Source organism: Antennarius striatus, chromosome 16 (assembly GCF_040054535.1).
Source record: "Antennarius striatus isolate MH-2024 chromosome 16, ASM4005453v1, whole genome shotgun sequence".
Taxonomy (NCBI): domain Eukaryota; kingdom Metazoa; phylum Chordata; class Actinopteri; order Lophiiformes; family Antennariidae; genus Antennarius; species Antennarius striatus.
Window position 1 is genome coordinate 12,295,098 of NC_090791.1, and position 14,908 is coordinate 12,310,005.

A 14,908-nucleotide genomic window follows, 5' to 3' on the forward strand; every position below is an offset into this window, starting at 1 on the left:
TAACATGTCTGGAAAGAAGAAAAATGAACTGAATGAATGAATGAATAAATAAATAAGTAAGTAAGTAAGTAAGTAAGTAAGTAAGTAAGTAAGTAAGTAAGTAAGTAAGTAAGTAAGTAAGTAAGTAAATAAATAAATAAATAAATAAATAAATAAATAAACAAACAAACAAATAAATAATCCATACATTTGTAAATAATAATAACATCAAAACCTGTAATAAATGTATTGCAAATAGTGTCCTCTGAAAATCAGTTTAAAAAAACATGCTTAACAAACGTTTGACACGACTCAAAAATTTCAAATAAAATATTAAGATGCTGTATATGTTTAATATATTAAATATATTAATATATTAATATATATTAATATGTTATTATAAGTTAAAAAAAACACTTCACAAAACATAGACATAAAGCTTTGTGTCTCTTTTATTTGACCACAGTTATGCCCTGATAAAAATGACTGAAAATTGATCAATAGTATTTGATTAGATATATAAACATTGTAGATCACCAGATGTGGAATATTACTATAATCCAGATCAGAATTTGACATGTAGCAGGCCTTATGAGCAGGTCAGCACATTATTTTTGTCCAAGCATTGGAGGTAATTATTCTTATTCCTATTATACTTATTAGTTATTAATGCTATAATTATTTAGTATTGTTTGGTTGAAGTGTATAATTACCCCATCTCATCAAAGTAAATAGTACTTAAAAATATTGTTCACACAGACAGTCACCATCAACATCTAATGGTTTGTTCTATGAGCATTATCCTCCCTCTCCAACACTAAAGCATAAATTAACAATCAGTTCATTACGCCCTCTCAACACTGAAAGCAAACAAATGATGGTATTATTTCTTTTGCAGCGGTAACTGACCCATTCTATGGTGATTTCAGTTTTCATATTAGTGTACATACCAATTAATTTGCTACTATGGCTGATTAACAGTACCGGCATTCTTTATAAGCTTTCTGTCAAACTCTATCCTGTTATGCTGGTGAAATATGCAATCCCCTTGTTAGGGGGGTTAAGTCGAATTTGGACAAGTTGCAAGCAGGGCGAGTTCGAAGTTGTGTATAACCAAATTATGAAATGAGACAAAGGCCACATTAAGTTTCCTGGACAAACAAACCACTAACAGACTGAGCTATAGAGATGTGAAAGTTGTCTGCTTTCTTTGACTCCATCCTTTTGACAGTGTTTACAGCTGATCTCTGTGTACATCTGTAGTGAACCCTTTAGAACAAACAAATGATGGCAGAATTACACACGTTAGAAGACTCAACAACCTTGTGCTACAAAGTTTTATTAGTTGCAAGAAAAACATGTTAATCTTCATAGATGTCATCTAGGCCGTACAGTGACAACATCCATAGCAGTATAAGTTTCACAGCTTAAAAATAGCACATTGCTAAATGCCTCTGCTAGTCTCAGCACTGTACATAAAAAAATTTCTTCTTTGTCATGAACATCAAGTCATATGGAAAGTGAAATTAAATGACAACATGCACAATTTGGATGTCGGATTCTGAGGTCTGTAGAAGTTCAGGTATTATCTGGTGAGGACTTGAAATGATATGGTGGGATGAGCAAAAGGGCCTGCAGTTGATTTAGATTACAAAGGCTATAAGACTGAAATAGCTTTTTGGTAACTTTTTTTGTTTTTTTTTCTTTCTGTTTAGTTGTACATTTTTAATCCCACCAGGCAATATTCCCAACACAAAATATGCCCCTTTGTGGATTTCTGACTCCCTTCAACTTTAAGCTGAACAATGTGCTCTGCATATAAATGCTGCATCCAGGACTTTTTTTTTTGCTCTGAGTCAAACAATCTTATAATTGTCCCGAACATAGCATTAATGACAAAGAAAACAAATATAATTTAATTTTTAACCTTAGAAAAATAAAACAAAAATCTATAAATAAGACAACTTGATTCAGTCATAAAAAGTGCAGTTGTTATGTGTCATGTTACGTGAAAACAAACAGTTCATATGAGTAGAATTGGTTTCTAAGGTCTCTGTTGAAACGTTAAAGACCCCCAACTGGTGAACAAATAACCGGAAGCATAAAAATTTTTTTTTGCACCAACAGTTAAGCTGATTATCATAAACTCCTGAGGATTTAGTTTTAACTAGTTTTCATCCTATTATTACATTCCAACATTTCCATTTACATAAATCCTATATACAGCAACAGCTACATCTTAAACCATGTAACATTTAATATTTATATTTTCCTCTGAGTCATCAAATGATTATGTAGTAACAGGGTCCCTTACATTAAGCCTGAGTACTGTTGGAAGTGGACAGAATACCTGCAGATTAAGTGGGCAAACTACCTGCTGAAATGTTCATTTAATCAGCATAGAATACATTTATCTTAATATAAATATTGCTATATAAAATAATGACTTGCCACTGTAACAAGGCAAAAAACACTGTAGTCACAATAAAATTGTTTTTACTCTTGAACTTTGGAGTGAATTCTTAAACTTGATCTACCTGAAACAGCATTTTTTAAAGTAAAGGAACAGTGCGAACTATCAAAAACATAAGTGTATTGAAATGACATGGGATAGGAGGATTGCAGCAAGGGTCAAAATGTACTTATTGCATCTGCGCTAAAGTGATCTCCAAGTGAAAGACACTGAAAGATGAATGACACAATCACTTGGCTGAGCCCAGGGAATCGCTGTCCTTGACTGGACGTCTGTTCGTGCTAAGGTCCTCTTTGGTCTTTTGGATGCAGGTGAAGATTTCGCTGAAGAGGGCCTTGTACTCAGGCTGCTGGCCGTCTTCCAGAACCACTTTCAGATCAGACAGTGCAGCTGAGCTGGACAGGCGGCGGCGGGTCCGGCTGCTCGCAAAGGGACTGCTAGATGTCTGGACGGCTTTATGGTCGAGCTGGTCTGTTGCCTGCTGGCACCGCCGCAGCAGCTCATCATATTTAACCTAGACAAAACACACACGTACATTTTTAAATGGATGTGCACTTTCTAAAAGTCCAGAAAAGCATCTTTAAGAAACTCTGACTGTCAGATAACATTTGATTTCTCAGACATACCACATGGTACGACATACACCACCTGCAAAGCATTGTACTGTGCGTCCACTTCATTGAGCAGAGAGATGCCCCTCTGTTTCACCGCCTCTGCCCGCCTTATGCACAGCTGCTCATGACCACGGAAGATTTCGTCTGGGTACGTCGCTCTCAAAACACTGTCGCTGTTACACCTCGTCCTGCTGTATCTTCTTTGCTCTTCATCCCTTTCTTCTTTCATTTCCATCTCATTCTGTCCATGGCTGAATCTTTCTTCTGAGGCAAAGTATACTGTATCAGGCAACAGCGACTGGTCCGTTAGTCTCAGACTGGTGGGAACGGAGGGAACACCAATCACAAGTTGTCGTATTACGTGAAGACAAAACAGTTAGACGTTTATAATCTAGTTCAGGCCTACCTCTTGGCGCAGTCGGATCGCCACTGAAGACGCAGTTGCTCCACCTCCACCTCCAGCTCCTTCTGCCTCGCCCGGCAGCCGTCCAGCTGGGACAGCCGCTGTTCCAGGCCTCTGTTCTCACTGATGGTCAACTCACTCTCCCACTCTGCTGTCTCCCTACGGCTCCGCTCCAAGGCTATCTGGCTCTGAAGGGCATGAATGGAGCGCTGGAGGGAAGCGTTCTCCTCCTCTTGGTCTTGGCGTCTGTCTCGGTCAGAGTAAAGGCCCTGCGGTGACCAGAGTCCATCCAGACTATCACGGATCCGATCCCTGAACCAATAAAGAAGAATGTCATTAAATCATGTTAAGGAGAAATATATTACACTGAGACAAAGAAGTACGATAATTGCATTTTAATAAACAATTTTTCATTTGTTAGCAGTTTGGCAAAGGCTTACCATCCACCTGCGATAATTGCATCTCCCCCTCACTTAAATCCTGCTTTTGCTGCCTGCAGTTTTACATTCTGACATTTTTTCCCATCAAATACTCAAAATAAATCTATTACATGCTTTTAGGCATAAAAGCATGACAGCTTTTATGCATTCCTTATTTACATCATCATTTATTTATTTTCCTATTTTTGCTTTATCTTATTTTTAATTTTTACAAATATTAAGTGATCTGTAGTGGATACAACCCCACTACATGAAGACTCAGGTCAGGGTCAGCATATATTATAACACTGACCTGCTATGTGCTCATGACATATAGGAGACTATGTCATTAGACGAGGGCATGGTCTGGCTCTGGATGAGCTAAAGCTGAATGGTCAGCATGCTGAAGACTGACAGATCAGTGAAATGAGGGTACTATTGTGAATAATGATGCACATGTAATACCTGTTCTGGTGTAAGTCATAAAGCTCTCTGAGACAGGACACACTCTGTGCTCCGAGGCTGCGCTGCTGCTCTGCCAGGTCTCGTTTGTTTCGCTCTGCCCGGGATGACTTCAGCTCCTCCACCTGACTTTGCAAGTCCTCCATATAGGTCTGAAGCCCTTCAATGGCCTCTGTTAGACTGAGGGGAAAGACACCGAGGTGTGACATTCTGTCCATTTAGTATTTCAAGGGGTAGTATTTAGGGAGAGTATTTATATGAAATATTATTTGAATAGCAGATTCATGGCTGGAGGACAAACCTGCTGATCTTCTGCTGGGAAAGACGATTGTCCTTCACTAGTCTCTGGTTGCTTTGCTCCAGGTCTCTGGCAGCCACATCCAGCTGCTCATACAATCTGGAATGCTGATCGTTCATCTGACGCAGCAGATCCATCTGCTTGGTCAGGTACTGTGAACAAAAGAGGGAAAGAACATAGATTAGGATTCATTAATGTTTTTAAGGTTAACTGCATTATATTTTAAATAAATGGTACATGCAGATGAAATTGGTTGTGGAGTATCCAATTAGTCAGGAATGTGAGTAGGTAACATGAATATTTTGGGGTTTTGAACTGCTGGGCCAAATGTGTCTTAGTTTTTAGGAAATTGTATTACATCTTTTCAAGTCTATTAGCTAAAAATTAAATTAATATTGGAAGCAGACCTAATAAGTACAGATTTAATAATTTCAGATCAGTAGCATAAAATCACACAAGTAAAATTAAAATCTTTTTATAAAATCCACACATAGGAAAGAGATCATAAGTAATATAATTTAAAATACAACACATCTGACATTTTATTACCACATACATCAAGTCCCTGCTGGAAGCTGCCTGACATCTCAATGTTGTCAAATAACGTCTTAAAAGGAACTACAACAGGAGTCTGAGTTATATTCTAATGTGAATAACACATTTTTAACAAACATTTAATTTAACACATTTAAATCACCCTGGAGAGTTGAACATTAGCGTGAATAAACTGAGCTGAGTTCAATTAAATGGCTTTTGTCAAGTAGAAATCAATGGTGCCATTTATCTAGCACCACAACACAGTCCTTTGTGACACACTAGTGCAGTGACAAACGCTGCAGGAGGACCAGGGTCAACAAGACGTATGGTGATTACCTTTATCAACCTCCATAAACCCTCAAGGCTTCAGGCTTCTCAATGCCGTAAACAAATTAAGGCTCTTATCCTTGGTGATCTACTGCATACAATGTCCTTGATGGATCAGCAGAGTCGGCATATGCTAAAATTAAATGTCTGAGTACTGATGCTCTGCAGTGTTAAGGTATATTAAGATTTTTGACATTTAAACTGCGTCCAAAAAAAGAAAACGGTGGAAAGTGCGAAATAAGCTGTTGAAAGTTTTCCTATAACTAAGTGGACGAACATCCAGCCAAGAAGAAGGCTCTGGAGGTCAGTCTGGTCAGGATGAGCTGTTTTACTACATCCTGTTACAAGCTGTGAGGAATTCACAACCACTCTTCCTGACTAGTGGGAGGGCTTTTTAGATTTACTTTTTTCAGTGAGTCAACTCCTTCTGTTGGTTCAAAAATTGAAAATCACTTCGTCAGAAATATGGGTTGACAGGCAGCACTGAAAAATACATACAATACGTTGGTGAAACGATAATGTGTCGCTCCCACACTGGACTCAAAGAGAGTTGAGTGCTCCTCAATAGCTCTGAGGGGTTCTTCCCTCATACTGTATTTATCACCTCTATTTCCTGCAACTGGTCCTGATTGGTGGAGTACATCTGCTGCAGGGCCTGCTCCAGCTCATGGTTCCTGTCCAGGAGGGTTTTTCCCAGCTCCGCTGCCAAGTGGAGATCTGTCAAACAGAAGCAAACATGTAAACACGAGATAAGAGTTTATTTCAATGCCCAAACAAAGGCATCAGGTAGAACCAGACGTGCATGATGGGTATGTACACACTAACAGAGACCTCATCGTCTCATACCTATATGTGGCACTGGAATCCCTTAGGATCTCATGACACAGCCTTCACAAGATTCTAGCCAGTACCGGTGTTGACAAATTAAGTCAATGAAGTCACGTCTTATGTGGGACTACTCTAGTCTGCTAGATATAAGATGTGCATGTGGCACAAATATCTGTCAGGAGTTAAGACTTAACAATGGTTCATTCAAAGAGAACTAACTGGCATTGTCTACCACCTACAGAACTTTCCTGGTTGTGATGACTCTTAACTATTTGATACTATTCTAGGTACAAGCAATAACAATGTAAGGCAACCAAAGCAATAAGGTGTGTCCTGTCATTTTTCAAACAGGTGACCTTTTACTATGAAGCTATGAAACTGATAGTGACAACAGCACAAACAGTAATATGTTACAATTCTCTTCATTGTTCTACAAACAACAGAGCATTTTCTTTTTTTTTTCTGCAAAGCAACTGTGGAATGCTGAGGGAAGTCTCTCCAACCAGCTGCCTATTCTCTGCATACTGTGCTGCCTATAACCAGGACTTAGTCATGTACTTATTCTTCATCAGTGTCGATTATAAAAATAATAAATCAGGCCTGCAAATGAGATCTCTTTACACTTTCAGTGAATTGGCTATTACATTTTATGATTAATTTACCATTCTTTAGATGACGTCAAATATAATTTGCAAGAATTGACCATGATGTATTAAAATATAGATAGATAGATAGATAGATAGATAGATAGATAGATAGATAGATAGATAGATAGATAGATAGATACTTAATTAATCCCAGAGGAAATATGCTTTTATTAAAATTGCAAGCAAAAAATCAAAACAGATCTATATGTAAGGTCATAGTTTTTGTTCTACAGTAGTTTACACTTTTACCCGTTATTAAACATTATTAAGTGGCGTACTTATTTCTTGTGTCCCTTTTTTTTCTCCATCATTTACATTACTGGCCTGCTGGTAATACAGTATGTAAGCTTCATCTTAAGCCCCAAGCTCAAACATAGAGGCTGAAGGGGACAGGGGGTTTGCATTAGAGCTCCTTGGACGTGGAAAGACCTGTCTGAGGATGTCTGGGTTGATGAATTGTTAATCAGTTATAAATGTTTTGTTATATCAAAAGCTTGTCTTCTAAAATTTTATATATATATATATCTATATATATCTATCTATATATATATATATATATATATATATATATATATATATATATATATAAAGCCTGTTTTCTTTCTCATCTGAAATATATTGTATTTATACAGTAGTTTGATACTGCACATCAGATATTGTAATACAAAATTCTCTACATAACCCACTTCTTGTCACTTTGCATCCTTTTGCACTTCATAAAGTTTGTATCATTTCTATTTATTTTGCCAGATGTTTTATTCATACACTTTTGTGTCTTCTTATTATTTAGATCAGGATAATTCAAAATACCTATTAGTATTTTTACGCATGTAGTACTTTTGTATTCATCAAGCATTAGAAACAATTACACAAAGCAAATATTTCACAAAGCAGCGTCAGGAAACACCGTTTTAACTCATTGACAGCTGAGATTCAGTGCTACAACAGTGAGCAGCAGCCCTCCATACGGGACAGACTTCAGGGCGCGACCCACGCAGCGCCAGCAGCCCTTACCGCGTTCCAGGTCCCGGGGATCGTACCAGGGCTCCACACTCCTGTCAAACTCTTCCTCCAAAATCATGTCTGTTAACATGCTTGCCCCAGAAGATTCCTGCCGTCAGAAACCTGATAAACAGGTGTGTGTTAGTTTAGCAACTGTATCAACTCGTCCGCCCTTCCCTGTGCTGCCTGGTGAAAGTGTCCATCATCCCTCTTGTTAGTGTATTAGTGGAGGCGTTAAGCCTGCTGTCTCTCCAGCAACGTGGCGTATTCCTGAGACACGCCAACATCCGGTAGATGGAAGATATAACTCGACACGAAAATATAATTTTATTTCATATTAACTTGAAATGACGTTATATTTTAATAACATATTTATACTGTATTCATGTATATCGTAAAGCTATAGCAACAAAAAGGTATTTGTTTTAAAAAAAACCTACAGTCGCATCTTCCTTTTTCCGCCTACGTCAGTCTAGTCGACGAATCAGGAGGAGTAGGTGGTGCCAGAGATTATTCGGCCAATCATATTTTTGTGTTTATCAATGGTCCCGCCCATACAGGAAAAGTGACAAAAGTTTGACAAGCTTCCTTAGGGAAAGGACAGGTTTAACCGTCAACAACCGTAGATGAGTTTATACCTTCCCTTAGGGGCAAGATGAAAACAAGACAGATAAAATAACTAGTATTTTTTTTTCTTTTACTTTGGGCTATACCCATTTTTTTTCCAGGAGTAGTTTCAGAAAAGCTAACAGCACAAGATAGTTCAGATCCTGTGAGATGCAGGATGTTTGTTAGTTTTTCTCCCGGCTGGTTTGACTGATAGTTGATCTGTAATGGAGGTGAATCCTCCAGGTGTGCACTCCGGAACAATGAAGAGAAGCCGATACTTGTTGAATGGACGAGTCAATTCTGTGGCTCTGGCTTATGCCATGACGACTTTGGGAGCTTCTATGATAAACAATATATTCAGCTTTTACTATGTCAAACTCTTTCTTAATAAGTACAAGATATCAGAAGGCGCTTTCCAGCAGTCACAGGTGAGTGTGAGTGCTGTAACTAAACAGGAAGTCATTTACGATCAGACTATTACACACTCATTACAAGACCAAAACGATGCATAACATCAAAACAGAATCACACAATATACGAAGCGGTCAATGCAACGTCTGTTGACATACAGTAAAACTCATTAGCTTTAAAAAAATAAAAAATAAAATAAAAAAAATAAAATAAAATATATATATATATATATATATATATATATATATATATATATATATATATATATATATATATATATATATATATATTAGCCTGTGTCCACCAAGAACTGGCATCTCATCCGGTGTGTTCCCCGCCGTTCTCCCGACACCTGACCTACAAGTTAGATCAGCAGCTGTAGACGAGGTGACTGGAAGGAAACTTTGGCTTGTCTATTTTTAAAGTTTCTTGTTTTGTTTTTTGTTCTCTTTAGAAGACGGTTTTCCAAATTCAGCCCTGGTTGCATTGTATTTGGGTTATAGACTTCAATAGTTTTTGAAGTTCCTGTAAACAGAGAGACTTGTCAGAGTTATGAATCGATCACGTGCTACAGTCCAACCAGTGAAGCATTTTCCACATGACATAAATATTCCATCATTTTCACAGTGGGTGTTACAGTTGTAGTCCTTGAAATTGCACTCATTGCATTTATTTATTTATTAAGTTTATTTTTTCTTCTTTCCAGACATGTTATTACAACATATTTCACTTTCATCAGTGTTGAAACATCATCAACAACATCCGAAAAGAAAAAAAAAGGGTTAACGGTTGGAAGCCATTGGCTTGTAAGATTCCCATCCCCTAAGTTATCAACAAAACATCTCTCTCATTAGAATGTGTAATCAATAAACTCAGACATTAAAAGTCTTCAACCAGCTCATACATTGAATTTTGACAGACGTTCATACCCTTATCCACTTCCAGATATGATCCTTTTACCCTAGAGTATAACCATGTTTACATTCTTCCTAGGAACACAGGGTTTGTTAACATCATGGATAGTCAAAACAAGAAGTTGACCTTGCCAGTGTTCTCCACAAGAATATAATGATCACCTTCACCTCTTTCAGCAGAAAGAGGTGAAGGTGGAGAAGGTGGGATCTCAACTGAGATCCCTCAGTTGAGAACTCAGTGAGAACTCAGTGTTTATACAAGAATTAACCAGTTTGTTGCAGACACTTGAACAGTTTCACATGGTATTATATTGTCAAAAAATATCAACATGCTCTCAAAGTTAATGTTATCCCATGTTATCACAAATACATGCTTTTTTTGTTTTGTTTTGTTGTTTTTTTTGTTCATTAGTCCATGTTTCTGATATCAATGATGTTAAGTTTTTTGACTGTTCCATGAAATACTTGGCGTGTCCAAAATCGTAGAGCTCTCAATATTGAAGTGATTCTGGTGTACTGATCTTTGGTGTAGTAAAAATTCTTGTCCGTCTTTCTTGCTCATATTTCACCAACTCCTCTGCACTCTTGATCTTCATTGTTTTCATTCTTCATTAATGTAGACATTTTTTCCTTTCAGTTTGAAGCCTTGTTTCAGAAGAGCTCTCTTGTGTTTACGATTGCTGAATTTTATCAGCACTGCAGGTGGTCTCCTACCTCCAGATGGTAATGGGTAACATGTCTCAATCTGGGCCGGATCTATAGTTATCTCCAGATCCCTCAGTTGGGAACTCATTTGTTGCTCCAGAGATTCGATGTCAGTGCTAGCCACAGGATTTCTGTAATTCCTCGGCTTGATTTTGATTCCAGTGATGATCACATCATTTATACGAATGCGTTGTTCCAAATCATCCATTGTTTGTTGTCCCTGTCCCAAGACAACAATTTGTCGGTCTTTTTCATCCATGTCTTTCTGCATTTTCTTCATTTTGTGCTTCATTTCTTCAGAGTCGTCTAGCACCGGTTTTAGCTTTTCTTCCTACTTTTTATCAAAGTCACTCCCTAACTTATCAAAGTTGCTCTTTAACTCACTCTTTAATTCTTTCATAGAGACCATCTGGTCTTTAGTATCCTCCGATTATCCTTTTGGTTTCATCATTTTGCAGAGAATAAGTGAGTCAGTCTGGGTATGAGTTAGAGAGATAGCAACAACAGGAGACAGAAGAAAGAGAGCCAGAAGTATCTGTTTAAGATACTTAAGTTCGAGAAATGCACTGAAAACTCCAGTTTAGAAGCTGGAACGTGTTTGTCCTTTTTACACAATCAGTTAGATTAATCTGAACATCCTGGAGATTGGCTTATCAAGTCGTCATGTCAGCAGTATTTAAAGTTCCAGTGATATTCTTGTCTCCACAGGTGGTGTACATGGTGTGGAATGCCTTTAATGACCCCATCTTTGGCTACCTGCAAGATAATTCTCGGGTGCCCTGTTGCTCCCAACGACGTCTCTCCATCCTGTATGGCGCTCCCTTGTACTCCTTGAGTTTTCTTATAGCCTGGTTTCCCTGGCGGACCTACGCCGCTGGTGACTGGTTGAGTGGATTACACTTGACTGTTGCGCTGTGTGCTTTTGATGGCATGCTTACCTTTGTGTTATTGGCACAATGTGCGTTATTTGCAGAGATTTCCAGCCATCATCAAAACAGATTGAGACTTATTAAATACAACCAGGTAAGGACCTTTGCACACTAAACTCTTCCTCCATCCTTTGTCCATCCTTTTCACATTCACTCTTTGTGATTTCCCAGGTGGCTTCTCTCATTGGCTCCTCCAGCATCCTCTTCTGTGGTGTTGTGTCACAAAACATGGAGGACTTTGGAGCCTTCCAAGGCTTCACAGTGCTGGCTGCCATCCTGAGCTGTGGCTGCATGCTCTATACGGGCTTCCACTGTCAGAGCCGCTTTGATAAAAAAGGATCTGAATCGGAAGAGCTTTGCTCTGGTGACAATACTTCTCATCAGTCAGAATTTTCTTTCGCCACATTAAAAACTTTAACATGGCAAATCCTTGCCAACAGGGACTTCCAGATTTTTGTACTTATGAATTTCTTCCAGGTGTTCATGATAGCGTTTTTTAATAATTTTACCATGATATTTACCGAGCACCTGATTCCTCCGGATACGCTTCCACCACTGGCTCAGAGCCTCATGTACGGAGCAGGATTCATCTGTCCACAGGTATAGAGGCTTAGCACTGCTGTCAGACCCATCATTTACCTTTAAATGTTGTTTTGTTATTGGTTGACCTAAACAGACCGAAGTTAATAGAGTGGGTTTTAGCCTGTCAAGAATTCCATTCAACATATCATCGATGACCATAATTTCTGAAAACATTTTTATCCCCTCTGGAAATATCTGATATGTCAAATAGATGATCATTGACCCCAACCCAGTGTTTATTTCTTGTTTATCTTTACGGTTTTAGTTCTATATCGTATATATTTTTTTGAGTACAACACATCTTGACAACCTACCGTCAAGTCTCTGACATGTCTGAAGATAACAATAAGCAAATGCTGTCAAATGCCTGATATTCTACTTTGTGTTTATGTGCTATGCTGACACTTTCTACCGCAGCTTTTAGTATTGAGCAGTCAGAGTCTCCTCCGTGATATTGGCTACTACAAGGTCATCCTCTTCACCTTCTATATGGAAACTGGAATGGCAGTTTTAATGCTAGCACTTGGTTCTCATCACTACTATGTCCTTGCATTTTTCCTCACTGTTAACATGTAAGAGTTTAAGCAGCACAAAAAACAGCATGTAACATTCTTTGTGTTTTTGTCTTTAATTACACAATGCAGTAAGGCATATCAGATAATCTCTACTCCTCGATTATCCTCTGCTTTACATTCAGGGTTATAATCCAAGCAACATTCAGTCTTTTTGGATTGCCTTTGTCTGACATCATCGACACAGACCTGCACAAGTATAACCGCAGGTAAAAAAAGGAAACAAAAAGTGGCAATAGCACAGAATCAAGCAAATTCCTGCTTAGATTGGTGGTCTCATTTTATATATACATATAAATGTTGTTTTTTTTTCTACAGTTCCCCTCTCTCCTCCATGGTCTTTGGGACGAATGCCCTATTCACTAAGCCAGCGCAGTCTCTGGCTCCTATGATCGTGCTTAATATCCTCAACAACTTTGGATACGAACAGCTGAAAGATAAGAGAAGTGATTTAAATTCAAGGTACGGTATGTCACTAGCATTTGGTCTCATAAATGAAACTGCACTGTATCTGAATTAACACTGATGTTGAGATGGCGCTGATGGAATGATTAGGAGGATTAGTATAATCTTCACAGAGTATATGTGTGAATGAGGGGGACCCAGGCGGAAGAGTGAGGTTACAGGGAGAAGAGATCAAGAAGGTGGAGGATTTTAAGTACTTAGGGTCAACATTCCAGAGCAAGGGAGAGTGTGGAAAAGAGGTGAAGAAGCGTGTACAGGCGGGATTGTATGGGTGGAGGAAAGTGTCAGGTGTGATGTGTGATAGAAGAGTTTCAGCTAAAATTAAATGAAAGGTGTACAAAACTGTGGTGAGACCAGCGATGTTGTTTGGTCTAGAGACAGTGTCACTGAGGAAAAGACAGGAGACAGAGCTGGAGGTAGCAGAGATGAAGATGCTGATGTTCTCTTTGGGAGTGACCAGGAAGGATAGGATCAGGAATGAGTACATCAGAGGGACAGCACATATTAGAGGTTTTGGAGATAAAGTCAGAGAGGCCAGACTGAGATGGTTTGGACATGTCCAGAGGAGAGATAGTAAATATAATGGTAGAAGGATGCTGAGTTTTGAACTTCCAGGCAGGACGCCTAGAGGAAGACCAAAGAGGAGGTTTATGGATGCAGTGAAAGAGGACATGAAGGTAGTTGATGTGACTGAAGAGGATGCAGAAGACAGGGTTAGATGGAGGCAACTGATTCGCTGTGGCAACCCCTAAAGGGAAAAGACGAAAGGAAAAGAAGAAGAGTGTAATCTTCACTCATAACTCTTTGTTTTCTTTGACCTAAAAATAAAAACCTTAGAAAACAGGTCTTCACCAATATTTGTTTGCAACATCACATTGCTGATGAATAAATAGGTTACCTGAAAGCATTAAATGAAAAGGTTTGGTTCAGTTTGAATGCATAAACTATTCAAAATAAATATGCAGATCACGTTTGAAGACTGAAACAGGTTTTGCTGTTTGAAATAATTCCACTTGTTTGTTTGGTTTCCTTTGTTGGATTTAATCATCATTAATCTTCAGTCTTTGTGTTAGTTTTGACACGTTTCAAAGAAATGCCACGGTAATAATTTTGTAAAAAATCATCTGTCTTGTCTGCAGTGACCTGGAGAGCCTCCATAGCGTCATGTTCTACCTGGTGTGTTTGTTTCCCTTGCTAGTTGCAATTTTACAAGCACTGGCCTGGAGGCTGTTTTCCATACGCAACAGTCATACAGTCGACCCAAAGAACATCGATGGCTAATTCAAATCATTCCAGCATTTGAGGAAAGCTGGATGAGTTTACTTGTGCTGGAAATTCTCTGTTGCTAATAAGGATTTGTATTGAATGTGATGTGGAAAATCTTAATATTAAATAATCTTATGCAAGTGGTGAATGTATAAAAATGTGAAGTAACTTGACATGTATAGAGAAATTATGATCTCTGTAAAGAGCAGTGGCAGATATTTCTCCCGCAGTGTTGTTGGGATAAGATAATTACTCCACTGTAAAGGCTTTCATTTGATGGTGTAATAATTATCCTTTCATTTACTCTATCTGATCATTTCTATTACATTACAACTGGATTGCTGGACCAGATATTACAGGGGTCCTAATCAAGCATTAGACCCTTTTTTCAGTCACTGTTTTTAATAGGGTTTGCATTTGTCTAAACTGAAGATTAATTGTTTGAGTGCCAAAGTCAGCTGAAACA

At 38.3% G+C, this 14,908-nt stretch overlaps 2 protein-coding genes across 2 annotated transcripts; one reads left to right on the plus strand and one right to left on the minus strand.

The window, feature by feature from the left end:
• Nucleotides 1-1,304: 1,304 nt before the first annotated feature.
• cdr2a (cerebellar degeneration-related protein 2a) lies at nt 1,305-8,226 on the minus strand. The gene is made up of 7 exons (XM_068336641.1): nt 8,002-8,226; nt 6,117-6,229; nt 4,652-4,800; nt 4,354-4,530; nt 3,473-3,781; nt 3,101-3,383; nt 1,305-2,966 (listed from the first exon to the last, which is right to left on the minus strand). Exons 1-7 carry the CDS (start codon nt 8,078-8,080, stop codon nt 2,682-2,684), a joined length of 1,395 nt encoding a protein of 464 aa, XP_068192742.1. The 5' UTR covers nt 8,081-8,226; the 3' UTR covers nt 1,305-2,681.
• Nucleotides 8,227-8,594: 368 nt separating this feature from the next.
• Nucleotides 8,595-14,457, plus strand: mfsd13al (major facilitator superfamily domain containing 13a-like). The gene is made up of 7 exons (XM_068337925.1): nt 8,595-9,026; nt 11,337-11,651; nt 11,729-12,157; nt 12,557-12,711; nt 12,837-12,920; nt 13,030-13,173; nt 14,316-14,457. Exons 1-7 carry the CDS (start codon nt 8,823-8,825, stop codon nt 14,455-14,457), a joined length of 1,473 nt encoding a protein of 490 aa, XP_068194026.1. The 5' UTR covers nt 8,595-8,822.
• Nucleotides 14,458-14,908: the final 451 nt, after the last annotated feature.